Below are 26317 nucleotides of genomic sequence, written 5' to 3'. Positions count from 1 at the left end.
ATCACTCATCCTAAAATACAGCCCTAGCTTTTAGGGTAAGTTCAACTTTTTTTTTTCTTTTAATGGAAGCTATCACTGTTAGTACAAATTCAGTCTGTTGACCAAGTTCAAAACACCATGTGAATGCAAACTTGAACTTAAAATACCTAGCTGCCCTTGGTTAGTTACATACTCTCAATCTCTCAGGTTAGTTAATACTTTATTATGGGCTGTTACAAACTTTCCCAAGTGAAAGCTTTTTCCATTTCATCACATTGACTTGCAGGAAGTATGTACTAAGCACCAAGTGTTTACTTTTGTAATGATACTTAGTAATAATTTAGCTATTTATAGAAGAGATACTGTGTCAGTGGCTGCCTTAGGGCTGCTGTAGTGTAGGCAACAAAAATTGTATTTTTCTTTTTGCTTCTTGTCTATATTCACTAAAATGACTTTCTATTGGCATTTTCTTTAGTGTCTTGATTATAAAATATTTTAAGCACCTGTTATGTCCAAGGAAGAAGTAATCTATTAAGATGGAACTGCCCAAAGCTATAAAGCAAACCCAACATTTTGACATCAGGAAGGTCAAAACAAAATGCCATGATGCCCCAAAGAAGGACTAATCCTGCCCATAGGAAACCAGAAAAGGCGTCACAGAGGGGCTGGCACCTGAGCATCAAGAGGTGAGCAATGCGTATCAAGCAAAGAGGAAGAATGACACAGTGGGAAAGTTCCTGGAACAGCCCCAGAATGGAGATATCTGGGACAAGGGCATCATGGGGGAGTGGAAGGGATGGGGATGCAAGGGAAAGGGAAGCAGGAAGGGTTGGTTGGGGCCAGATTCTGAAGGGTCTCCAATACACTAAGCAGTTTCATTCTGTAGTCAACGAGGGGTCCTAAGAATCCTGAAGAGAAGGGCCTATGTGATCAGAACTACAGTTTTGAGAAGCGATTTCTGTATTGTTAATGCCTAAATGACATCTGGGATTCACTGTTTCCCTAGAAATAAAAACCTATAAAGGAATGTCTTCAAAGATAGGTATATGATAGCATGTATCTAAAATGGGATAGAAATAGGGAGACTGGAGAAGAGAGAGCAGATTTAGAGGGCAAAATATATCCATCTATTCCTTGTACGAATATAACTTTGCAGATTCAAAGCATTTTCATATATATACATATATATATGATACCATACCCTTGGTCTCAAGTGCTCGATGAGGTCGGCAGGGAATGAATCATTGCCTCCGGTTTATCATTCCTCAAGTGGCCGTGATGTCCCAGAAATCACCCAGCTAATACAGCCAAGTTGGGAACACAGCCCAGGATCAGCACGGAGCTGCCTCTTGTCTTTCTATTTTGAAATTTTCATTTACAAACTTAATGGGCACCAAAGGAGAAGTGGGAGGAGGGATAAATTAGGAGTTTGGGATTAACAGATCCAAACGACTCTCTATAAAATAGATACACAACAGATCCTACTGTGTAACTCAGGGAACTACAGTCAGTATCTTATAATAAACCAAAATGAGAAAGAATATCTATTCGTATAACTGGATCACTATGCTGTATGCTGGAAACCAACAGAACATTGTAAATCAACTATATGGCAATAAGTAAATAAATAAAATTTCACTTAATTATCAGCTCAAGGCAACTGGCCATGTTTTCTCCAAGAACTACTGTGTGTCTATCTTCTCATCTCCTCACCTGCCCCTTGAGGGCAGGATCCACCTCTAGTACGTTATCTCTTTGTATTTATCTCAATAAATACTGCTGGAAAGATAAGACAGGCAGCTGAGTCCCAGGAATGCTCTCATCTATATTTTTTCTGACAACAGAGAATGGAAACTAGGCAATGATACACTTTCTCCATTCATCACTGGTCCACAGTGGGGGAACAGCCCTTGCTATGACTCCAATGATCTGAGGTGCCTCTGGCCAGGTGCTCTGTTACTCTGCATTCTAAGAGTGAAGGATCTGGACAAAACGGGCTTGCTCTCAGTCCTGTTGAACTTTTCCATGGGTCTGTGTTTGTCAAAGCCTCTTGCCAACTCAGTCCGAAAAAGAAACGTCCCAAAACTTCTTTGAGGAAAGGGGGGAAAAAAGACCTGCTTTATACACTTGCTTTCATGCAAATCACATCACCATTGAAATCCCAGCTGAATAGGAGCCCTACAATAGCCTGGGAAACACACAGAGCCTCTAACCAAAGTGGAGGCTGCTGCACTCGGAATGCTGCGTTTCTCTGCCTTTTTAACTCCTTTAGAGAACTGAGGAGAATTAACAATACAATCTGAAGCTGCTATCTCCCTGCAGAAAAGTCATCCTATTTCTGCAGGAAATCTGCGAAGTAGTCTCCTGCCTAAGGCTCTACAGAACTGAAGCTGGGATGCTCTTTGACATATTTTCAATCAAAGTGGACATACGGTCCAAGTGACCAGCTCCAAGCAGATTTTAGCAAAGCACTTCCCCTGGAATCTCAATAAATGATCTCTGCTCGTGATTAACTAGTTGAATTATTAATACAGTGTGTCACCACCCACCGAAAAGGATTGAGACAGGCGGTGCCCCCCAGGTTCTGAGAAAACTGAAATGAACTCCAACCTCCTCCTTAGAGGCTGTCGTGGCATCCAAGAGAGTCAATAAGCCCCTTGCATTACTGCCCGCCAGGAACATGGTCAGCCAAGTTCATGCCCTTCCCTCTTTCAGCCCAGAGGTTTTGAGTCTAATATCTGTCTTCTCAGAATTAAGAAGCAGTCAATACTAAAGTGGGCAAAAGGCTTTAAACCCCAAATCCCACTCGAACACTTTACAAGGTCTGATCATTTCACTTTAAAGCTTTCTGGCTTGCTGGCTTGCTTCATAGGCTCATTTTTGAAAATAACAGTCAGTGCAAATTCCAAGGCAGATCTGCACTGTGGGAGGGAAGAGCACGCATAGGTGTTCCCTGGTTCTCATCCCAGGCTCTTCATCATTTTCCAGATGCAGGATTCCCAGTAAGCTCTTCAACCTTTCCGAAGGACAAATGACACATCTGTAAAATCAGTTACGGCGGCATCTCCCCTTCACGGTTCTACGATTTGATGAGATACACGAATGTGCTTGACTATAGTGTAAGGGTTCAAAAATGTTCCTCTCCCAGCGTCTTTCCTGTTGACATCGGGAGAATGACATTCTGGGTGTGGTGGTTTGGGTGTTTTGTTTTACTAACTTTTCAAGGCTGGGGCGTTGAAGAGCTAGAATGAGAAAAATTCATTGAGGCAAGAGGGAATATTTCCATTCCCATTCTCAGATGCATATCTTATCACCTGGTAGAACTATTCAGCGAAATAGGTTATTCATTAATAATAAATGTTAGGCTTTCACGGCTGAGGTCACCACAACCGCAAACAACCAATTTAAAGCAAAATGATAATTAAAGGTTCTTCAACGCCATCAGTGGCCTTTGGAAAATTAAACCTAAAATCAAGAGGGCTTGTTTTCCCCCGGGGATTGAAAGCCCTGTATTTTGAATGTTTTGACCCAAGGAGTATGCTTTAATTTCCCAGCCAGCCCCTGAGAATCCTGCATTCACACAGTAACTAGTGTACAGACCTTCCAAAGCAATGGCTCACTAGGGTGAGCAGAGCCCATCAGCCCTCCCACCGTGGCACTGGAGCCACTCCAAACAGATTTAAATGAGAAGCCTGTTCAACAAAAGATTCAAGTCTAGTGGTCCCCCCTTACTTACGGGGATACATTCCAAGACTTCCGCTGGATGTCTGAAAGTGCAAATAGACCCGAACCCTAAACAGACTATGAATTTTCCTGTACATTCATGGCTACGATAAAGTTTGATTTATAATTTAGGCACAGTTAGAGATTAACAATATGAATAATTAAAGTTATGATAATACACCGTAATAAAAGTTATGTGATTGTGGTCTCTCTCTTAAAATGCCTGATTATACTGTACTCACCCTTCTTCTTGTGATGGTGTAAGATGATAAAATGCCTATGTGACGGGATAAAGTGAAGCAATGAGTCGGCATTGTGACCTAGCGTGAGGCTACTATTGACCTTCTGACCATACATCAGAAGGAGGATCGCCTGATTCAGGCGATCCTGGATCATGGAGCCAGGATGGTTGGAGGTCAGCGGCAGACGATGCTGACGACTGGAGATCCTGGCAAGAGATTTGATCATGCTACTCAGAATGCATGCAAATTGAAACTAATGAATTGTTTATTTCTGGGATTTTCTGTTTCATACTTTTGGACCGAAGGTAACTGAAACTGTAGAAAAGGAAACTAAGGGTAAAGGACTACTGCAAGTTGGTGACACTTTTGGAATTATTTTTCAGTCTCAGCCTGCCAGAAGTTCTTCCCTTCGATGGCACAATGTGCAGCTGCCTCAAAAGAAGATACTATGCATTCAACCAAATTTATCCATTAAGGCCAAGATGACAGCAAGACAAATGCAAAGATGAGAAATAATATATTAGGACCTTGCTCCCTAGAAACCTACCACGGAAGCCAAATTGACCCAAACAGCTACTTTGGGCCACTGTCTAATGAAACCCACTGTGTGGATTTCTGCCACTTCCTGTCAGTGGTTGCTAACTTTACGACAATGTGGGTCATTTGTGGGGAAGAGGCTACTGATGGAAGTTCTATTTACTGCATTTAATGAAGGTGCCGCGTTCACAGCCACTCACCAGAGCAGCTCACAGTCCCTCAGTGTGACCCAAAGGTTACACAAGCCACAAGGACAGCAGATGGAGCCCATGGTGCAAAAAGGGCCACTAGCAGAAAGACCCACTACTGCTGCCCTGAAGTGAGTGACACAGGCCTAGTTCAAGTCCCCACTCCCTTTAAGAAGCCTTCCCAGGGTCAATGGTCTTCCTCTCATCTGAATTCACAGAACAGCTTATCCACTCGACGATGTCCAACTTTTCCCCACCAAGATCCCTCACGGTTCCCTCCTAACCCTCTGTGAGGTCTGGAAGATGTCCTTATTTACCAGGTAAACTGTATTTCAATGGTTTCTCCACTTTTGACAGACAGAGAAAACAAACTATGGTTACCAAAGGGGACAGGAAGAGGGGAGGAATACATTAGGAGTTTGGGATTAACAGATGCAAACTACTATACATACAATACAAAAATTAACCACTATATATAAAAATAGATTAAAAAAACAAATTTCTTCATATTCAATATTGTGTAATAACCTTTAATGAAAAAGGATATGAAAACGAATGTATGTATGTATAGGTACAACTGGGACATTATGCTGTACACCAGAGATTGACACAACAAAAAAAAAATAGGTAAACAACAAGGACCTACTGCATAGCACAGGGAACTATACTCAATTTCCTGTAATAAGCTATAATGGAAAAGAATCTGAAAAAAAAATATAGGTATGTATATGTATACCTGAGCCACTTTGCTGTACACCTGAGACTAACATTGTAAATCAACTACACGTCAATAATAAATAAAGTTTTAAAAAAATATTTCACCACTTTTGTTAATCAAAGCCTGGGAAGTACCAATCGCATCTCCTGAGGAGTGGAAGCAACCAGCCAGACCAGAGGGGACCGCCGGGTGTCACTCCACGGTCAAATCACAGGCATGGAGCGCTAGGGCTTCGACCAGTCCAGGCCGAGGAGGATGGTCTGAGTTCCTCTAGGCAAGTTAATCATTGAAAAATGTACAGAACATGTTAGATATTTTTGAAGTACTGAAAAGAGCATGCGAGGCCCCGTGATTGCCCTGATGCACCTTGATGGGTCCAGAGGACAAGGGGTGAGAATCACGGGTCTAACCCAGTTTGAACAGTTCATCACGTGTTGCTGATGTGAAAGCAGGCAGGGAGTAGTGGGGAAGACCTGGGCTTCAGAACAAAAGCAGGACAGCCTAGTGGTTAAGAAGGGCCTTGTGAGACAGACCTCTCAGATCTGACGCCAACTCTCAAACTCACTTGCTGCATAACTTTCGGTGAAGTTATTTTTAATGTCTCTGAACCTCAGTTCTGTAAATGGAGATAATAGTAATAAAGAATCCACAGGCTCTTTGGGAGGGTTAAATAAGAGAATGCACGCACACTGCTTCGCCCAGTGAGAGGTACACAGCTGGCACTTAATAAATGTTAGCAATGGTCATTATTTAGTCAGGCTTCAGTCCAAACCCCAAGCCTACCACACATTAGCCTTGTAAACTTGGGCAAATCATTTACCCTCACTGAGCTGCAAAACTGGTTATTGACATCTACCTTATTCTGTTATTGGAAAGATGAAGTGAGATGGCACCTAAAACTCCTAATAATAAAGGCTGGTTGCCTTTTCCTCACCCTCTTGTGTTATATGTGGTTTAATTTTTCATGCACTTACAGCTTAACCTTCAGTGTGAGTTATCTCCTGGCACCCAGCATACGAATCTTAAAAATGCACAGTAGAGGGAGGGCATAGCCCAAAGGCAGAATGCGTGCCTAGCATGCACGAGGTCCTGGGTTCAATCCCCAGTACCTCCATTAAAAATAATTAAACCTAATTACCTCCCCCTTAACAAAACAAAACAAAAAAAGCACAATAGTTGTAATTTCTGGGATGAAATTATGTAGACAACCATATCTCAGGGGCGGAGGGGGTGAAAAAAGTCACCCCTATTAGGCACTATAGTTCTAGTTTGTGGTCTTAAAAGTATTATTAAGCAGATCTGAGGAATATTTAGATTCTGATATTTGTACTTTTGTTTTCAAGATACTCAGAAGATCAAAGGCTGTTTTTCATCTTGCTGAAGCAGGAATCTGCTTGTCACACCCTGGTTTGTGGCAGCACATTACTGGGCGGGTGAGTGGGTCCAGCTGACCACCCAGCACCTATTCCTCAGCCAGCCTTATTGTTCTCTGCTCACTCATCTTAAACCCAGTGACACTGCTACACTGATTGAAAACTTTGTTTCTTTGTGAAAAATTCTCTGAGGAACAAAGCAACACTATAGTGGTTTCATGAATATGTTAATTCCAAAGGTCTTCAGTCAAACTTTTGTATTTTTTCCACACATATTTGAATGAATCTTAAGATACTTCTAAAATGGGGCAGCCACTATGGAAAGTAGTTGGACAGTTCCTCAAAAAGTTAAACATAGAGTTACCATATGATATGATCCTGCATTTCCTCTCTGAGGTTTATATACTCAGAGAATTCAAGATGTACATCCAAATAAAAATCTGTACATGAATGTTCACAGCAGCACTATTCATAATAGCCAAATAGCAGAAATAACCCAGAGATTCTCCAAGTGATAGATGTATAAGCCAAATGTGGTATGTCCATATAAAATGGAATATTACTTGGCAATAAAAGTAGATGAAGAACAGATAAAAAACAAGTTTATACTGTACAGCACAGGGAACTATATACAATATCTTGTGGTAACTTATGGTGAAAAGAATATGAAAATGAATATATGTATGTTCCTGTATGACTGAAGTATTGTGCTGCATGCCAGAAATTGACACAATGTTGTAAACTGACTATACTTCAATAAAAGTATATTTTTAAAAAGTAGACTAATATATGTATATATAGGCATGACTAAGACGTTATGCTGTACACCAGAAATTGACACATTGTAACTGACTTCCAATCATTTTTTAAAAATTAGATGTACTCAAAATGCTGAACATACATGATACAATATGGATGAACGTGAGAAATATTATGCTGAGTGAAAGGCAAAGAAACAGAAAGTTGATAGTGGTTGCCATGGGATAGGGGAGGAGGGGAAATGTGGAGTGACAGCTAATGGGTATCAGTTTTTTGGTTTTTTGTAGTGATAAAAATGTTCTAAAATGGATTGTGGTGACGGTTGCCCAACTCTGTGAATATATTAACAGCCAGTGAACTGCACACTTTAAATGAATAAATGTTATGGTACGTAAATTATACATCAACAAAACTGTTTTAAAAATACCATTATAACCCAAGGAAAATCATTTCTCTAAACCAAGAGGATTTCCAATGGCCCATTTATTCTAAGGGGCATTTGAGAAATCCCAGAGCAAAAATTGTATGCATATACACATATAAAAATATATATGCATATCTCTTTATGTATACATATATGCATACATTATTACATATGTGCATATATATTGTAGCCTCATCTTTCTAATAAGGCTATGAACATGAAGAATCTTTACTAATTCTATAATACAGACCTCTTAAGTCTTCTACAAACACTGCATTTCAAGTATTTGTGGAGGGAGCAGCATCACCGCAGCACAAAGGCTCCCAACCAGGAGATCAGGACCCCCTGGAACTGCCTTCTCACTGGTCCTCCTCCTCTGTTCCCAGTGCCTTCAGCTCAGCATTATCTGCCTCCCAGTGGGTCTTCTCCTTGGCCTCCAATTTCCCTCCCTGCAAACCCAGGGATCTCAAACACAAATCAAATTAGATTAATCTCCTCTTAAAAACTGTTCATGAATGCGTTCATTCCAAATGTTGTCTGTTAAACTTTTATACTTTTTTTTCCCTTAGACATTTTAACTAGCCTTCTGATATTTCTAAAATGGTACAGCTGCTATGGAAAAACAGTTTGGTGGTTCCTTAAAAAGTTTCACATGGCGTTATCACGTGACCCAGCAATTCCACTCCTAGGTATATATACTGTGTTTGGTTTCTGCATGAAATTTTCCATAATAAAAAGAAAAATAAAAACTTTACAAATAAAACTTCATTTGCTGGTCCTCCAAAATAAAGTTCAAGTTCCTTAGCGACTTGTCACTTTCGGCCCCACTTATAATCAGGCTCTGAACTGTCGAACTGTCTCTCTAGCCTCATCCCCAACATACTCTTTCCCCACCAACTCAATGCTAATACACACTTACACTCCAGCTTCCAGCCACTCACCCTTCCTAAATCTGTTTGTGGTTTCACGTCTTAGCATCCATTGCTCCCTCTGCTGCAATACCCTTTCCCACTTCATGGCACATGGGCTATTATTTCCCTTGCAAGACTTCATTGCTCTTCTTTGCAGCTACAGCCCTTCCCTTAACACTCCCAAGTCAGCAGTACTTAGTGTATAAAATTATGCAAAAGTCTGTTACCCATTCACCAGCCTGGGAATTCTTAAAGGGCAAGGAACCCCACCCCAGAAGAAGTCGGTGGTGGGGGGATGGTGGGGGAGTGCACTTAATAGATGCTCAAGAACCATCTGCAGAAGAGAAGACTTAAAAGACAGGTACAAACATAGACTTCATTAAATAGACTCTAGAAATTATACTGATTGATGCCGCAAACTAACATGGGGACCAAATATAAAGAAACCACCAATGAGAACAGCTTCCTTCGTGTCAATATAATCTTGTCTATTACATGCTTTAGGGATATACAAACAGGAACCAAAGCATCCTGCTTATTACGACAAGGCGCTCGCACTGATTTGCATTTCTCTGCAAAACTCTCGAGGCATATAATCTTGTTAATTTGTGACAAACCTCAAAAACAGACTTACCACCAATACTCTGACTGCAATGTATGCTTTCAAAGCACCCAGAAATCAGCAAGTTCCTTTCAAAAGTCGCCAACTGGATCTCATGTGTGTTGTTCGGTTTGGTTTGTTTTAAATTTGGAAATTTTCATACAGACCGTAATTTGTAATTTTACCCGGACCTAACGGAAGCATAGTTTCACAAGGATGTTTAAGAAACTGATCAAGCCTTCCTTTGAATGTTGAGACCGCCAACTAATGCATGACCTTGAGAAAATTATTTTATCGGAGACTCAGTTTCCTTCTAAGTCAAAAGCAAAAACTTCAACAATGTGAGCCCTCTCTCTTCTCTCTGGGGACACATTGCTTGAAAAAGATGGTGCCTGCTGAAGGTCAAATCAGTCAGCAGTGATCTTTGGTAATAAGCACTTTCTGGAACAAGCACCAGTTTAAAGAAAAGTGATACAGCCAAAAAAAACTGCCTAGTCCTTCAGATTTACCCCACGTATCTCTGGCCTCATTCAACTATCATCCCCTGATTTGGATTAAAAGGCAAACCTGTTTGTCTTGTTCCTCTTTTAATTAACACAGGGAGGAGAAAAAAATAGACTAGAACTCTCTGGAGAACTACCTCAGAAATGGTATCAAATTTCAAACCGACAAGTACACACCAGAAAAGCAAAAATGGTGCAAAGGCAAGATCTTGGTTCTAGGCCCTGCTCTTTGACTATCGCTGGACAGGCACTAACCAGTCCAAGCCTCAGGTGTCTCCTCTGTGAATCAAGGGTACGGACTAGGGACACGGTGACAGTGACAGCAGATAGCGAGGGCACAGCACCCCGCACTAGACCAGGCATTGCCTCACAAGTTCATGGTGCGTGTTATTCCATTTTACAAATGGGAAGACTGAGGCCTGAGACTGTCATAACTTCCCTGAGTGCAGGCAGCTAATAACCATAAGCAGCTTCCACCTGTCTGTCTCTAAAGCCTGTGCTTCCCCTCAGACCTCCCACCCATCCCTGTTTAAAGAGGCCGACTTTTCTGACGGTGATGAAAAATGACCTTGGTATTGTTGATAATGAAATCCCCAAGGTACTTGCAAATTCTAAAGATTCCATGAATCTAGGCGCTGCAGAATTGCTCCGATGGAATTTTCTTTATTATGGCCACAGGGAGGCCCATTCAGCACATGCTAAGCTGTTCTGCATTTACAAATAACTCTGTCTCCTCCACTGCCCAACAGGATCCTTGAGTTAAGCCTCATATTATGTCCCAGATTGAGCCCTGGAGAACATATTGTACATGTTTGACTGAATAAAATCAAAATAAATGAAATGGAATGGAAAACAGGGGGTCTTCACTGCATTAAGTGCATTGAAAAGTGGGCACAAGGTAAGCTGACAAGAACTCTGGAAGATTTAGAGACCACCTACCAGCTGGGCACCCTGGGGCAAGTTACTTAACTTCTCTGAACTGCACTTTCCTCCTCCACAGAAGGAACCTAACATCTATACCACGTGGCTGGCCTGAATAACAGATCTGATAACTAGCACAGTTCCTCCTTTCGTCAAGAAATACGGAGAATGCCCTGGATAGCAAGCATTGTGATCATTTTCAATCACTACCGTTCTTTTTAGATTTTTCCCTTGGCCGTCACAAAATGCATAGAAGAGCTGATCCTAAAACAGACCATTTGTCCAGATTCCCTGCCAGCCTTCCTAAGGTGTATGTGTCTTTCTCTCAAGATGATACGGCCCTGTCCCTTCCAGAGGGAAGGATGTGACCACCAAAGGATACTGAAGTCCCTGCACTGTGACTTCTCCCAAACCTGCCACTGCTTTTCCTTTCTTTCTTTCTTTCTTTTTTTTTTTTTTGTAATTGAAGTATAACCAGTTTACAAAGTCATGTCAATTTCTGGTGTACAGCATAAGACTTCAGTCATACAGACACATACATATATTTGTTTTCATTTTCCTTTTCATTATAGGTTACAGCAAGGCATTGAATATAGTTCCCTGTGCCGTACAGTAGAAACTTGTTTATCTATTTTGTATATAGTAGACACTGCTTTTCTTTGGCTGATGGAAAACATTTGTGTTCCCTGCTTTTTTTTCTTAGGATTCTCTTCACAATTGTTTCCCCTAATACATTTCAGGCAACTTGGCTGCCAGAAAATGAAAGACGACTTCATAGAACCATGGAGAAGTAAGAACACTGGGAAGGAAAGGAAAATTCTACTGTTCCTATCAGTGATAATAGCAACATAATACCTGATAGTGGGCGGAGGGGGGCACAGATCAGTGGTAGAGCATGTGCCTAACATGCACAAGGTCCTTGGTTCAATCCCCAGTGCCTCCATCAAAAATAAATAAATAAAAACCTAATTACCTCCTCCCCCCTAAAAAAACCTGATAATGACAGGGTGCTTTTTCACTTTTCAAAGTGCTTTCAGATTTGCGTTCTCAGCTGTGCGTCATGGTACAAGGGTGTCATGAGGTTTGCTTTCTTATTTTACAGATAAGGAAACTGAAATCTAAAAAGTTAAATATTTTTTGTCCAAGTCACACATGTGGATGACTTTATGTCAGAATTCAAACCCAGATCTGGGTGAATCCAAAGCTCATGGTCTTTCTATAATACTTTGCCAAGCTAACTTTGATCTTTTAAAGGCTCTCTTTAGAAATCTAATTTATTCATGTCTCTTTTTATTTATACACAAACCTCAATATCTCAAAAGAAAACACTTACAGAGTTAACACCTCATTTATCCGAAGTGGTCACTTGGCTAACAACTTCCACTACAGAGAACTCAGTTTAGAACCCAGAAATAAATAAAAATCAGCTTGTCAGCAAGTAGGAGACACCACAAAGTCCTTGTACTGAAAATGACAAAGAGACCTTCAGGCCGGCACCCAGAGGTAATTTTTCCCCTTGAAAGAATCCTAACAACCTTGAATATCTTTACTGAAAAAGACAGGTGTGCTAGCCACAAGCAGAACAGAAAGCACAGACAACCTAACGAGGCGAAAAGTGCCAGAACATCCAGTCCCTCTATGGGAACCGACTGTCCTTCCTCAATTGCTCTTAAGACATTAGCTGTTAAGCAACACAGTGGTTCTTAAATTGGACTGTTAAGACCCATCAGAAGCTTTATAAAATACAGAGTCCTGGGCACTGGCCCAAAGTCTCCTGAATTTGAATCTTCCAGGAAGGAGCCTGAGAATCTGTGTGTCACACCAGGTGGGTCTCATTATTAGCTGAGTTTGTGAAGTACTGACATAGCAGACATCCCCCAAACACATGATCCCTCCTCAAATAAGGGCAGGGCATCTCCACAAATATAATAACTGCCCACACAGGGAAGGTGCCCTCAGCTCTGGTCTCATTAGCATCACACTGTGCACAACTGGGTTTGCCAGTGCAAACAACTGCACAGGAAGAGGGGAAGAAAGAATCTGAAATTGACAGGAAATCCCAAGGGGTGACCGTGGAAAGGACCCCAGCTCTGGCTTTAGCAGTCTCCCACAGAGGCAGCTATACCCCGATGGTCTATCTCTTAAGTGTAAGAGGAAGGGACAAAAGTGCTAAGAAAAAAAAAAAATAGCCAATCCAGACAATGAGGAAATAGAGGTTTTCAATCATCCTGGAAGAGTCAGCAGGGCTCACCTACGAAAAGGAGGTTTCCTTCTCATTTCACCCCATGCAGGATGCTTCTTGGCTGGGAGGTTCACCCCATGAATGAAAATCTGTTTCTACAGCCTCTGATTCACATGGTAGATTAAGTTTTCAAAACCTACTTGATTATTAAAAACACAAGCTCAGTGACTATAATAACCAAGTAACAAAAAGTAGGGAAAAGTCACCTGCTGTGCTTGCTGATTTGTTTGCTTGTAATTCCTATAAATTTTAGGAAGCGGGGAGAAGACACACCTGGCCAAGAAACATCTAGCCAGTTTCTCAGCATATTGGATTCACTTTAGGAAAAGACTGTGTGCTATTTTCTCTCCAGAATGAACCCCAATTTAAGCTAATTTTCAGCAACAATTCTTTGATTTAAAAAACCTAACAACTCAATGGATAATGCACAGTCTAAGAGAAGCAATGACTGGGTGTCTGTGTCACAGTATCTACCAGCACAGACTCATAAAATCATTAGTACCAGAAGGGCTCTGAGAGATGTTGTAGTCTCTTCCCTTTGTGATGATAATCAAGAAACCAAAGTCAAAGGGATGTTCCGAAAGGCACACAGCAAAGCAGTGGCGGTACCAGACTGGAGCGCCTGTCTTTCTGGGTCCCTTGTCCCTGTAATGACTCACAGTGCGAATACAGTCAAGAGCTAAGCAGAGTGCATGTACCAAGGAGATGTTTAACAAATGCCAGTGTCATTCCTCTCTGCTAGAAATCGATCCCAGAATGTCACATGGCAGGCTTAGACATTAGATACAATCCTGCCCAACCAGTCATTTCACAGATGGAAAAAACTGAGACCCATTAAAAACCAATTTGTCCACAACCACAGATCTAGATGGTGGCGCTGGCCAGCCTGGAACCTGTAATAACACATGATGAGTTTACATATCTCATAGATGGAACAGTCCTAGAATTTTACCTCAGCCATTTAACTGCAAATCAAGAAGTGTCCCCAAAACGTTCTAGAACCACTAAATCACATAGCATTGTGGCTGATCATCCAGATTGTCCTATTTTGTCCCATTTGAGCTTCCTTCTCTCTGCTTCATTGACATATTTCCTGGTGGGGATGGCTCAGAAGTCAGGCCTTTCACACCAAACCTGCCCAAGCACCTGCTCCCTCAACTGTCTCCCACCACCACCATTGGCTCAGCTAACCTACCTGCCCATATCAAAAGCCAACAGTTTTCCTGAACAAAAGAAACTTCCCTCAAGAGGGTTCAGAAAGATTATACTGTGAAGATTAGATGGCTCAAGAATTCTGCTAAATTTTAGAGTTTCCTTCCCAGCTAAAGTTTAGATCAACATTATGCTGTACACCAGAAATTCACACACTGTAACTGACTATACATCAATAAATAAATAAATATTTTTAATTTAAAAAAAATGAATGGAAATCATGTTTTCAACTCATTGGGCAAATGTGACCTTCTCCTATTGGAAGAGGACGCTGTATGGTCTTCACTATAATATCACCATCGAGTTTTCATTTCACGGTCTCATCTGCCTACGGTTCTGAGACACAACGTCTGCAGACAACCACAAAATCTCCATCTGGGTTATAATCCCTTGCATTTGCCCAAGTCTTGAGAGATGACCAATAACTTTCACTTCTAGTATTTCCTCTGATCCTCACAGCAACATAATGAGGTGGCCGTTCTGATCACCATTTGGTGGATGGGTTAACTGAACTCAGAGGATGAAGGGCCTTGAACAAAGTCCACAGGACAGAAAGCTGGACCTGTCTAACACTGCTCAAGCATCAAAGTGTGTGGGTTGGGAGGAGGCACTCAGGGCATATCTGGAGGGGGACAGGGAGGAGACAGGGGATGGGGCAGAGAAGCTCCATATGGATTTATCGAAGCTCTGCATTTGTCCTACAGCCATGCACTGCCCCTTGTCCTTTCATTAGAGCCAATGTCTCAGGGGGTAAAAAGGTGCCCTCACAATCTGGGAATTCCTTAGTGCTCGAACTGGCCCCAGACCAAAATGATCCCTTGAGGGGACGAGACCATATCATTGACCAGGAGGGTTGAACCACTTTCGTCCATCTGTCTTGGTGCAAATGACTAACCGGAAAACGTGGAGGGACAAGGCTTTCTGCAAACCAAGCTTCAGGATTTTCTAATGAAAATCTGAGATTCAGAATTCTTCAGATGAGGGCAGAAAAGTGGGATGGACTCCAGCCATGCTCGCTGAGGATTAGGGATCAACTCAAATTGACTTCAGTGTGAGTCTCAGTTTTCTCATCTATAAAATGGAGATTATCTCTTCATAAGGGTTGCAGTGAAAAGTACATAAACTGATTTATTTTTAAAAGAGGCTAACAGAGCTTATGAAAACAGCAGATGCTCCTCCTTCCTTGCCTGGGAAAATTCTCTGCTGTGCTCTTGTAACCTGGGACAGAAGAAGCATTGCACAAAAAACCAGAAGGCCATACACATTATGCAACTGAAAGGAAAACAAATCGATTTCAGAAAAACAACCATGAGAAGATTCATAACTATATTTATAAAAGCAATAATTAGCAAAGATAGCTATTCACTCAGGGGGTAAACTCCCATCGGCGATTCGCTGACACCAGATTCTTTTGGCCTTCAAAAGAGAGTGGACTTCTGTTTTTCTCACCGAGAATTTAACATTCCAAAAAGGTATGTGAAACGAGTTAAGCTGCTTGCATATTTTCACTTACATAACACCTATTTTGCACATCAGCTTTTATTTTGTCCAGATACAAGGAGATGGAGCTTGCTGTATATTCCTGAGAGAGAATAAACAGAAAACTGTCTCCCTTTTTCATATATTAGGGCCTAATAATCCAGACCGTGCGATCAATAAACTGTATAAAAATTAAACCATGCTGACAGTCTTAGGCAAAGAGTGAACCAAATAGAATCAATTTTTTTAGGACTGTGGTGTGTGGAATATTAAAATCACATGGTGTGTTAATAATTTTCTTTTGGAAGCTGAGTAGAGTTCTCCTGCATAAATTTCGCAAGTAAATGTTTACCTTACAGTGTCTCCTATTAAAGGCGGTAGAGCAAGGCATTACATTAGTGATACTGTAATAGAGCCCATGCATGGGGAGACCCTTTGAAAAAGACTTTGTGGACATGATGTTAATGGCAAGGGACATATCCTCAAAACGGATAGCTATGTGCTTCTTTCAGTAAAATACAAGGTTACTGTCATCTTACTAACTTCTTTCAGGTAAACAAAACCATGTGCTCGAACAGACCAACAGTGAGTAAATATAACAGCTAGGTGTACAATATTCGCTCTGGTGGGGGCACAGGAAGAGTCTCAGATGAACTGACACATGCAAACATACACCTTACTTACACCTTCAATGCACAACAGTATTTGGGGTTTCTTGTCCCTGGTTTAACTAATGCTGGTATGTGTGTCTTTTAGCAAATTCCTTCACGCTTTTTTCTTTGATAAGATACACCATCTCTTGGGACTGCCTTCTGAAATCCGAACCATTGAGAGAGGAGAGAACAATAAAACTGTCGGAAGGCTGTCAAGCAAGTTCTAGCCGGGCTTTCCTAATCACAAAGTAGGAGGTAGGAGGGCACCTCAAACCTACAGTTTAGAAAGAGTTCACCCTACCACCAACAAAACTCACCAGTAAACACTGGGAAGCCCCAGGCAAGTTTACAGCAAACAGCTTCAGTGTGTTTATGTGTTCCTTGTACTCCCCCAGGACCAGGGAGGGTCTTTTAAAAACTCAATAGCTTGGCAAGGAGACTTTAAGCACTAATCTTCCCACTGTGCATCACAAGCCAGTTGCCTTCAGGAAGGTAGGCCCCCCAGTGACAATTCCTTTACATAACATCTTAATGTAGAATTCATATGAAGAGGTGGGAACAGGGTTTGCCACCTGAACTAGTCACCTGTCTTCCCTCCCACAGAGCACAATTTTACCTTCAGCTCTGTCTCTGTCAGCGTATCTATAAAGGGGCCATTCTTATTTGTAAACTCTGAAAGTCCCCTTTTTCTCTGACTCTCAAAATATACTAAGGCCGGTCAAGTCAAGGACAGATGGACCTCTGGGAAGGACCCTGCTACAGAGTCATGAACACAGGGATGTTCAGCTCCAGCCCAAGAAGTCTCTGGTTTGCACACTCTGCGTGGACAAATCCATTTCAAAGGGGACTTGAGCCTCCGTGCAGGAGTTCTATTTTAAGGGAACTGAATTGGGAACACAGATGTTTCTTCAGTTAGCAGAGTTGGCAGAACAGCTCCTGGACCGAATCCGAGTTCTTAATGCAGGAAGGGGCCCCGAGAGCATCTACTTCAACCCTCTCACTCCACTGATGAGGAAACTGAGGCCAAAGAGGCAGATAGGTGGCACACCCGGCAAGTGGCTGAGTGGCAGTGTCCTGATGACAAGTCCTGCACGCTTTCCATTACACCAAGATTCGCTTTAAAAATAAAAGAAAGAAAGAAAGAAAAAGAAAAACTACGCTGACTTCAACCTCGGATCTCCTGTAGATTCCTGTCAATAGCCACCACCCCCCACCCTCGCCCCGGGGGCGAGTCCATAAATCCTTCTTACTCTCTTCCCCTCTCCAACCCCTTTACTCCCGCTTTGCCAGCTGTGGCTTCCAATCAGTTTGGAAAACTGAAGTGGACTACAGCCTCGACTTTCTGGAAGTACAATTAATTGTGGTCCCGAAGCCTGACCGTGGCGAGCCTTCCCAGAGCCGCAGTTTCCCGCTGGGTGAAATGGGGCTCCTCGCCCGTCCTGCACCGAGTCAGGAAGAGGGCTAGTCCAAACTATCACCTGGCACACAGTAGGCACCTAAAAAGTGACTGCTGGATCGGCATCCAGGCCCTAGAGAGCACCCTCCCAACCCCTGGGGGGCGTTCAGGGGAGCAGCAAGTGACGAGGCCAGCTTGCAAGTCCCGAGCCGAGGCAGCCCCGGCGGAAGACTTGGATGTTTACATTCGGCCGGGGTTTAGGCAGCGCGGCTCCCGGCGGGAGCCCGGCGCTCCAGGAGATCCATTTACTGGGAGGGAGGGCCACCAGCTCTGGGTCCCAGTTCAGCCGACTTCCCGTATCCTAACAGGGCGGGCCCACACCTTCCGTGGGATTCTGCCTAGGCTTCCAAACGGAGGCGGCTTTGAGGATGCGGCGTCCAAGCGGCCCGCGAAAGCCGCTACCGCGCCGGACCCTCCTTTACAGGCCGGGGAGGCGGCGGGATCGGGGAAGGCAAGGGCCCGGGGACCGGGAGCGGCGCGGAGGCTCCCAGAGCGGCCGGCGCGGCGGGGAGACGCGGCCCTGCGCCAGGAGCGAGCACCGAGCCCCGCGCGCAGCCCCCGGGGCCGGGCTGGGACGCGCGCGGGGCGGCGAGGGCCGAGGGCCAGCGGGACTGGGCTCACCCATGAAGAGGCAGAAGAGGTCCAGGCAGACGAGCAGCACCCGCTTGCTGCCGCCCTTCCTCGGGTTGTTGTTGAGCGCCGGGCTGCCGCCGTTCTTGCTATCCGCGACGATCGCCTTGTCGTACCTGTAGTTTTGCATGGCGCTGGCCCCGCGACAGCAGTCACACACCCAGACACCCGGGTCGCCTCCTGGCCGAGGCTGCTCGGGAGAGTGGCGGGTCTGGCTCGGGGCGCAGCGGGAGACAGCGGCCCCGCTGCCCGCTTCCAACGCAAGCGGCGGGGCTTTCTACTCCCCTGGTGCTCCTCTGTTTTTCCTGTCTCAACCCCGAATCGTTCGAAAGTCCAAGGGGAAGAGAGCCAACTCCCGAGCAGAAACTTGTGCAAAGCTGCGCTGCGCTGCGCTGCTCTGTACGCTCGGCGCTGGCGTGCCTGTGCGCAAAGCAGCGAGTGGGCAGCGCGGGCGCTCGGCCACCTTCCTCCGCAGCCGGTTGCTTAATGAATGGGAGCTGCGCGCAGCCCAGCCACCCCGGAGCGCTGCCCCGACTCCAACTTTTCTCCTCCTCCTCCTGCTGCTGTGCCGCTGCTGCCGCCGCGGCTGCTGCTGTGATCGCCTGGGTTTGTTTTCGGCACTTTTATTTCACGAGGTCCTTTAAAAAAGAGAGAGAGAGAGAGAGAGAGGGAAAGAGAGGGACCTCCTTACTTGGCTCTGAAGGGATTCCGAAAGCACAGCCCCTTCCTTAAGCAGCCGAAGACGTAGGATAATTAAGGCCACATTTCCCCCCACCCCCTTCCAAAAAAAAAAAATCCTAAAAGGAAAAGTTACTCTCAAACCAGAGAATCCGGGAGCCCCTAGCGTTCAGCAACACTAAATTGTTACAAAAGAGGGGGGAAATGTGAATAAAAAGAAACATTTTCTCGCTGACCTTGGGTCAGGCAAAACTGTTGAGGCTGTGCAGCTAAAAAGCATTTCTCCTCCCTTACACATTTGTCGCTTTCAAGTCTTGGTTTTGATTTGAATCGTATTATTCCGAAAATACTCAAAGAAAGGTGTCTTTGGTTTTCTTGAGTTCTTAACATCCAACACCGGAGACTGCGCTGGATTCTGAGGATACTAACAGGAAAAGGACTGCATGACTCTGGAGCTAGACCCTGTGGATTGGATCCTGGCTGTGGCTCTGAGTCTCGGCTTCCCCCTGTGTAAACTGGAGAAAATAACTGTTTCTCCTATATAGAGTAATTGTAAAGACTCAGTTAGCTAATCCATATAAGCGCCTAGAACAGTGCCAGGTACATAGCAAATGCTGTGTAGGTATTAACCATTACTTTTATTCCTGTTTCCCAGGTGATGGAGCCCCCAGTTCTCCAACCCCCTGCTAGTTCACCTAGCCCCCAGCCTACCTGTACCACTATGGGGGGTGGGGTTTCCAGGGCAGCAGGAGTGCTCTTCTGGGGTAGCAGATCTCTAGCTTGAGTTTTGGGGCAGTCTAGTGCTTTGCCTTAGAGGCTGTCATGTGCCTTTAAATGACTTTTCTGTGAATTACTTTTTCTTCCAGATAGAGTATAAACATTTCCAAGACAAGGACCTTTCCTTAAATCTTCCACAGTGCCTCGCAGAAAGCTGGGCACACTGTGCAATAAATGGATCTTTTTTCCAGATGTCTCTTTTTGTACATCCAGAAATAGATATTTGTAGCTTTTTTACACATTATATTGATCCTGTTCTTTTTTATATTGACTCGTTTGGGGGTTCAGTTACCCTATATTCAGCCACCACCAGCCACTTGCCCTTTCCCACTCCACCCCTATCGTCCTCCTCCCTCTGCCTGTAATGTGCATCCATCCTTTCTCTAACTACCAAAATGCTTCTCTTGCTTTAGGGTACTCTGAAATGTCACCTTCTCTATAAGCCCTTTCTGGACCCCCGGACAGAATTCACCTTCAACACTCTAGAACACTCTTGAAGCACTTATCACAGTCCGATCTGGTGTTATAGTTGATAAAGGCTAGTCCACTCTATAGACAATGGGCTCCAAATCATCTCCCCAATACCTCACACAGGGTCTGCTGAAGGAAGCTGAAATCCAGACTGCATTGCAGCAAGGGGGCTGGCAATGAAAGCCGTCTTCTGGAAGCAAGAGTAACTGAATCCCCAACACAGTTTTGAAGCTGGGGTAATCTAGCTGCCAATCACAGCATTCTCTTTGCAAATTGCAGCAAGTCAAAGCCAGGGAAACTAAGAGAAAAGATTCCTTAGACAGCTTTACAGAGAGAAATGCCTTCTCTTGACATGTTAAAATAGCAGAAACAATACAAGGTCGATTTCAGCATTATTGACATTCTGGAAGGAATTCTGGGATGTTAGTATCTTCCCTTGCCCACTCAACGCTCTTTGTAATGATAATCATCCTTGAAGTTCTAAGTCACCAAACCACATCTTCCCAAATGAAAAGTAAGCATAAGCTCCTGAAACCACAGCCCACTCTGATCTTTCCCTCCTTTGAGCCCCAAAGTCCTAGGGCATCTGTGCCACTCAGACTGCCACTTATATTCCACTGTGTAGTACTCTGTTCTATTATTTGAATTTTATAGTTACCTCCCTTTACATTTCCTGTCTGCTTTTCCTTCTCTGTGAAATGACTTTTATTAATTTAAGAATAGACATTTTTAAAGGCCAGACTTTTACTGGAGTTAAATGGTATTATAACTCAGCAATCACTGTTGGTCTCTTTAAAGTTACAGGGTACGATGGATTGTAAACTTTCGCTGGCAGTGGATTGAATACTAGGAACATTTTCGGCTTTAAGGTTCCTTGGATTAAACTCAGCTACTTATTAAGAAGGATCAAAATCTGTTATTCCAGGAGTGAATAAAAGGGCAAATAAATGGATGTTTAAATAAGAGCTTTATGTTTCCATTTACAAGGCTCTGTGGGTAATTTTTTTTCATAACGAAAAGATCATGGTGTTAATTGATGCATGTAGTTGTGTGCAAAACAACATTTGGATAACTTTTCAAGGGAACAGAACACCACAGATACTCATTAAAACTGACTTGAACAAGTCATAAATAGAGTGTCAATACCATTCTTTAGATAACAGAAAATAAAACAGCCTCCTCAGATGCATATATGAAGGCCTCTTGACTTCCAATCCTAAAACTGAACAGTCCAACTAGCAAGTAAAATCCAACGGAACAGACTTGATAGTTTAGAATGGTGTCCTTTCAAAGTAATTAAGTAATTAAAATTCCTGGTAAGTTTTGTTTACCATAATGCACACCTGAAAACGACATCCAGTCCACTGAGCAAGTCTGTATAAAAACTGTAACATCAGCAAGGATAAATGCCTTTTTAAGATTAACTTATTATGTGTGGCAACAACAGCACATCATTCTTAAATAACTGATACCTCCCCAGAGATTTAAAAGGCCTTCATTTTTAAGATCTCTTGTTACCTCATAATTTTATTTCTCTCTCTTTTTAACCCCTAACATTTAATAATTAATCTTTTTTTTTTTTTGAAAGGGCATGAATTGGCTCTGGAAATGTTTAAGGGAAAGGTAACTGAGTTCCTTTACATAAAATTGTGTAGTCAAAAGGTCAGAGCCCAAATTTCTCAAGCCATTGAAATTCACTTAAGGAGAGCTAAGTTTTGGCTAACAAGTACCCATTTGTCCAGACTTTTTAAAACTCTTACATTCCACTTCTGGTTTTTACTAAATAAAATTTGTTGGCTTGCTGCTGTAAGTGTTGGATTCAATATCAGGAGTGCTCCCACAGGACTGAATAGAGGCCTCCATAGTAATGGTCCTGAGAAAAGACACGAAGGAGCAAAAGGTTTGAGGTCTGAATATCTTGGATCTGCTGTTTGACCTGAAATACACTGAACAACCTCTCTGAACCTTAGTTTCCTCAACTTTAAAATGGGACTGATGTTCTTCTCTGGTTCCAGGGACTAAAACAATAAAAATGAAATAATACATTTGAAAATACTTGGTACACAATTGGTAGTTGACAAATGTTAATTGAATGTTCACATTTTAAATGAATGCTTTATTTTTTACAATATACCTAGTTTAAATACGGATATTGAAAAGTGTTTATCCAGTACTAACTCTGAATGTACCATTTAATTTTATTCATTTTCCCCTAAATGCAATAACACCTTCAGCATCTCTATAATTGTCTTTTTTTTTAATGTGCAATTTCTTGAGATTTCTGAAGGTGGTAAATTAAACATGTTTATTTCTTTTAGACAGTTTAGTTATACACTGTTTTCTTCAGGATTGTTTGTGAAACTCAAGCAAAGCTATTTGCTTACAAGAATAATCTTGTACATGTGAGAGTACTTTCATTTTAAAGGCACTTTCACAGCTATTATTTTATTCTTACCACTCACTAGTAGGTGGGGTTGCTATCATTAGCCCATTTTATAGATGAGAAAAACTGAGGCAAGCCCATTTAACTGGTTAGAAATGGCTTTCCCCGAAGGTAGAATGGAAATGATTCTAACATTAGCTCATGCAGTGGAAAATAGAGCCCTTTACAGTTTACAAAGACATTTACATTCACTGATCTCATTTCAGGTAGGTAAGGCAGAGATGGTTATCTTGGTTTTAGAACTGAAGGTACTGAATTTTTGAAAGATAAGAGATTTACTTAAAGCTGGAGGTAAGGAGATTCCTAAAGCACTCGAATTCCAGATCTCTTAATTTCGAAGCCAAGATTCCTTTCTTTACACTCTCAGAAGTGCTCAGAAATTTCTGCTTCTCAACAGTGGTTTCACAGAGTAATTAGAGGGACTGCAGAATTAACCTTGCAGCTTTGTTAAAAAGACGAAGGAGAAGGTTTATTTTGTTTTCTATTTTCTCATAGACTTGGAAAGGAACAACATTGTTGCACTTCGTGTCACTGAACAGGAAGATTTAGGTTCATTGTTTGTCAAGCAGTTATTTATTACAAAAAAGGAGCTTGAAGAACCCAAAACAGTGGTGTTCCTGTAAAGCAGCCTCGATTCATGTCAGTATTTTTACCTTTCTACAGGCAGCAATCTTTTCCTTAGTTGGAAATTAGCACAGTTAAGAGCTAACCTTATGTTATTCCAATAATTAATGCTGTTCATTAAATTTTCTTAAAAATCTAGAATGGACAGAGGAACTTGCAAACAAAATTGTGGCAGAGAGTTTGCCTCCAGAATGGGTAAAACTGGGGCTTGGCTGATAACGCAAAAGGAGACTGATGCTGCCACCTTGTGTCATTATAGAAAAATGCTGTGACTCCCATAGAGGGAACACTGTCATAGTTGGGGGATAGGGAATTGTTACAACAGGAATTCAGAATTTTTTAATCATGTGTGAAGTAGTAACAGCCCACAGTTATTGGTATTTTCATGATCCTGTATTTCTCATTCATGAACATATATTTACTGAGCCCCTGATAGGTACCAAACACTCTTCTACAAGCTAGGAATTCAGCAATGAGCCAAGTTAGATAAAAATTCCCAATGCTCAGTATCACTAATTATCAGAGAAATGCAAATCAAAACTACAATGAGGTATCACCTCACACCAGTCAGAATGGCCATCATTCAAAAGTCCACAAATGACAAATGCTGGAGAGGCTGTGGAGAAAAGGGAACCCTCCTACCCTGCTGGTGGGAATGCAGTTTGGTGCAGCCACTGTGGAAAACAGTATGGAGATTCCTCAAAAGACTAGGAATAGACTTACCATACGACCCAGGAAACCCACTCCTGGGCATATATCCAGAAGGAACCCTACTTCAAAATGACACCTGCACCCCAATGTTCATAGCAGCACTATATACAATAGCCAAGACATGAAAACAACCTAAATGTCCATTGACAGAAGACTGGATAAAGAAGTTGTGGTATATTTATACAATGGAATACTACTCAGCCATAAAAAAGAATAAAATAATGCTATTTGCAGCAACATGGATGGACCTGGAGATTGTCATTCTAAATAAAGCAAGCCAGAGAGAGAAAGAAAAATACCATATGGTATCACTTATATGTGGAATCTAAAAAAGGCCACAAATGAACTTATTTACAAAACAGAAATAGACTCACAGACATAGAAAACAAACTTATGGTTACCGAGGGGGAAGGTGGTGGGCAGGAATAAATTGGGAATTTGGGATTTGCAGATACTATTATGTATAAAATAAACAACAAGTTTCTAACTGTGTAGCACAGAGGACTATATTCAATATCTTGTAGTAACCTATAATGAAAAAGAATATGAAGAGGAATATATGTATGTACATGAATGTCTGAAATATTATGCTGTGCACAGAAATTGACACAACATCGGAAACTGACCTGTACTTCAGTTAAAAAAAAAATCCCTGTCTTCACTGAGACTTTAGACCTCTAATTATTTTAGACGTATGAACTCATTAAACAGCTCTATGAGGGAGGTTTTCCCACTTTACAGAGGAGATTCCTGGGGCACGGGAAAGTTAAGAAACTGGTCTACAAGTACGAGGTGACTAAGTAGTGGAGCCTGGATTTGAACCTAGACAGTCTGATAGAACAGCCCCTGAGAATTTAATTATGAATCTATACTGAATAACTTTGTCCTCCGTCTAAGGTCCACAAGGGAAAGATTAGAGGTTTCCTCAAGTGGTACTTCAGCTGTGTGTGTCTGGGAAGATGGGTAGGTGTGAAGGGGTATGGGTGTGTATATATACACATACATATGTATTTCAGTGCGTTATTTACTGAATTTATATGTATACATACTCCATATACATATTTGCTGTATACATACATGTGCATTTATTCACTGTGTGTGTATGGATATTTCTTCATTCTAATCACATATACATTTTCATGAGCACCTATTCTAATTAGAATTCATGCCAGATGCTAAAGGTACTCAAATGAAAGCTTATGGTCCCTTCAAATGAATCCTTTTTTGTGGGAGAAAAACATAAACAAATACCTGCCATATTATCTCATGGCACTTATCACATTGTACTGCAAAGACTTAACTGTTTTCTTCAAAAGATGTACCCTTCAGACAAAAGCCAAACCTTTGTGCAAATTAAATCCACTATAGTGAGTGTTTCTGTTGTTCGATATCCTCATGGTACATAATAAGTTGTCAAAAAGTAGCTGAATAAAAGACAAGTAGAAAGTCTTAAGTTCGACATGGAGCCATCAAGGAAAGTTTCACAGAGAAGCTAAGGCAGGGCTACACAGTAAAGCTGGAGAAGGTACGTCACAACCTGAGTACATAGAAACCAAAGTGTAAAACCTCTACTGCACTCCATGCACAGAACTTAATCCTGATGGATCACTGGCATAAACATGAGTGATAAAACACAGCTTTAAGAATAAAACAAAGGAGAACCTATTCATAACCTTAGGGTAGGAAAAGCTTTCCTATATGGAAATAAAAAGCAATAATGGCAAAAGAAGAGATATAAATTGGAACTCATTAAAATTAAGAACTTATATTTAGAAAATACATCCAAGGTTGCCAAACTATGGCCTATAGACTAAACTCAGCCCGCCACATGTCTTTGTACAGCCTGTGAGCCCAAAATGGTTATTACATTATCACATGGTTGAGAAAACTCAGAAGAAGAAGACTAGTTCATGATATGCAAAATGTATACGAAATTTAAAATTTCAGTGTCCACAAATAAAGTTTTATTGGAAAACAGCCATGTTATTCATTTCACATATGGCTAGCTACAGCTGCTTTTGTGCCACAAAGGCAGAGTTGAGTAGTTGCAACAGAGATCACG

At 42.1% G+C, this 26317-nt stretch overlaps 1 protein-coding gene across 1 annotated transcript in view; it reads right to left on the bottom strand.

The window, feature by feature from the left end:
* The window catches only part of PLPP3 (phospholipid phosphatase 3), an 82961-nt gene extending 63646 nt beyond the window's left edge, over window positions 1-19315 (bottom strand). The window contains exon 1 of the mRNA XM_006200532.4: window positions 18543-19315. Within this exon, the coding sequence (XP_006200594.1) occupies window positions 18543-18681 (139 nt within the window). The 5' untranslated portion in view covers window positions 18682-19315. The remainder of the gene's footprint in view (window positions 1-18542) is intronic.
* Window positions 19316-26317: the final 7002 nt, after the last annotated feature.

Source organism: Vicugna pacos, chromosome 13 (assembly GCF_048564905.1).
Source record: "Vicugna pacos chromosome 13, VicPac4, whole genome shotgun sequence".
NCBI classification, from domain to species: Eukaryota; Metazoa; Chordata; class Mammalia; order Artiodactyla; family Camelidae; genus Vicugna; species Vicugna pacos.
The sequence above is the reverse complement of the archived record's forward strand: the minus strand, read 5'-3'. Positions and strand labels throughout refer to the sequence as shown.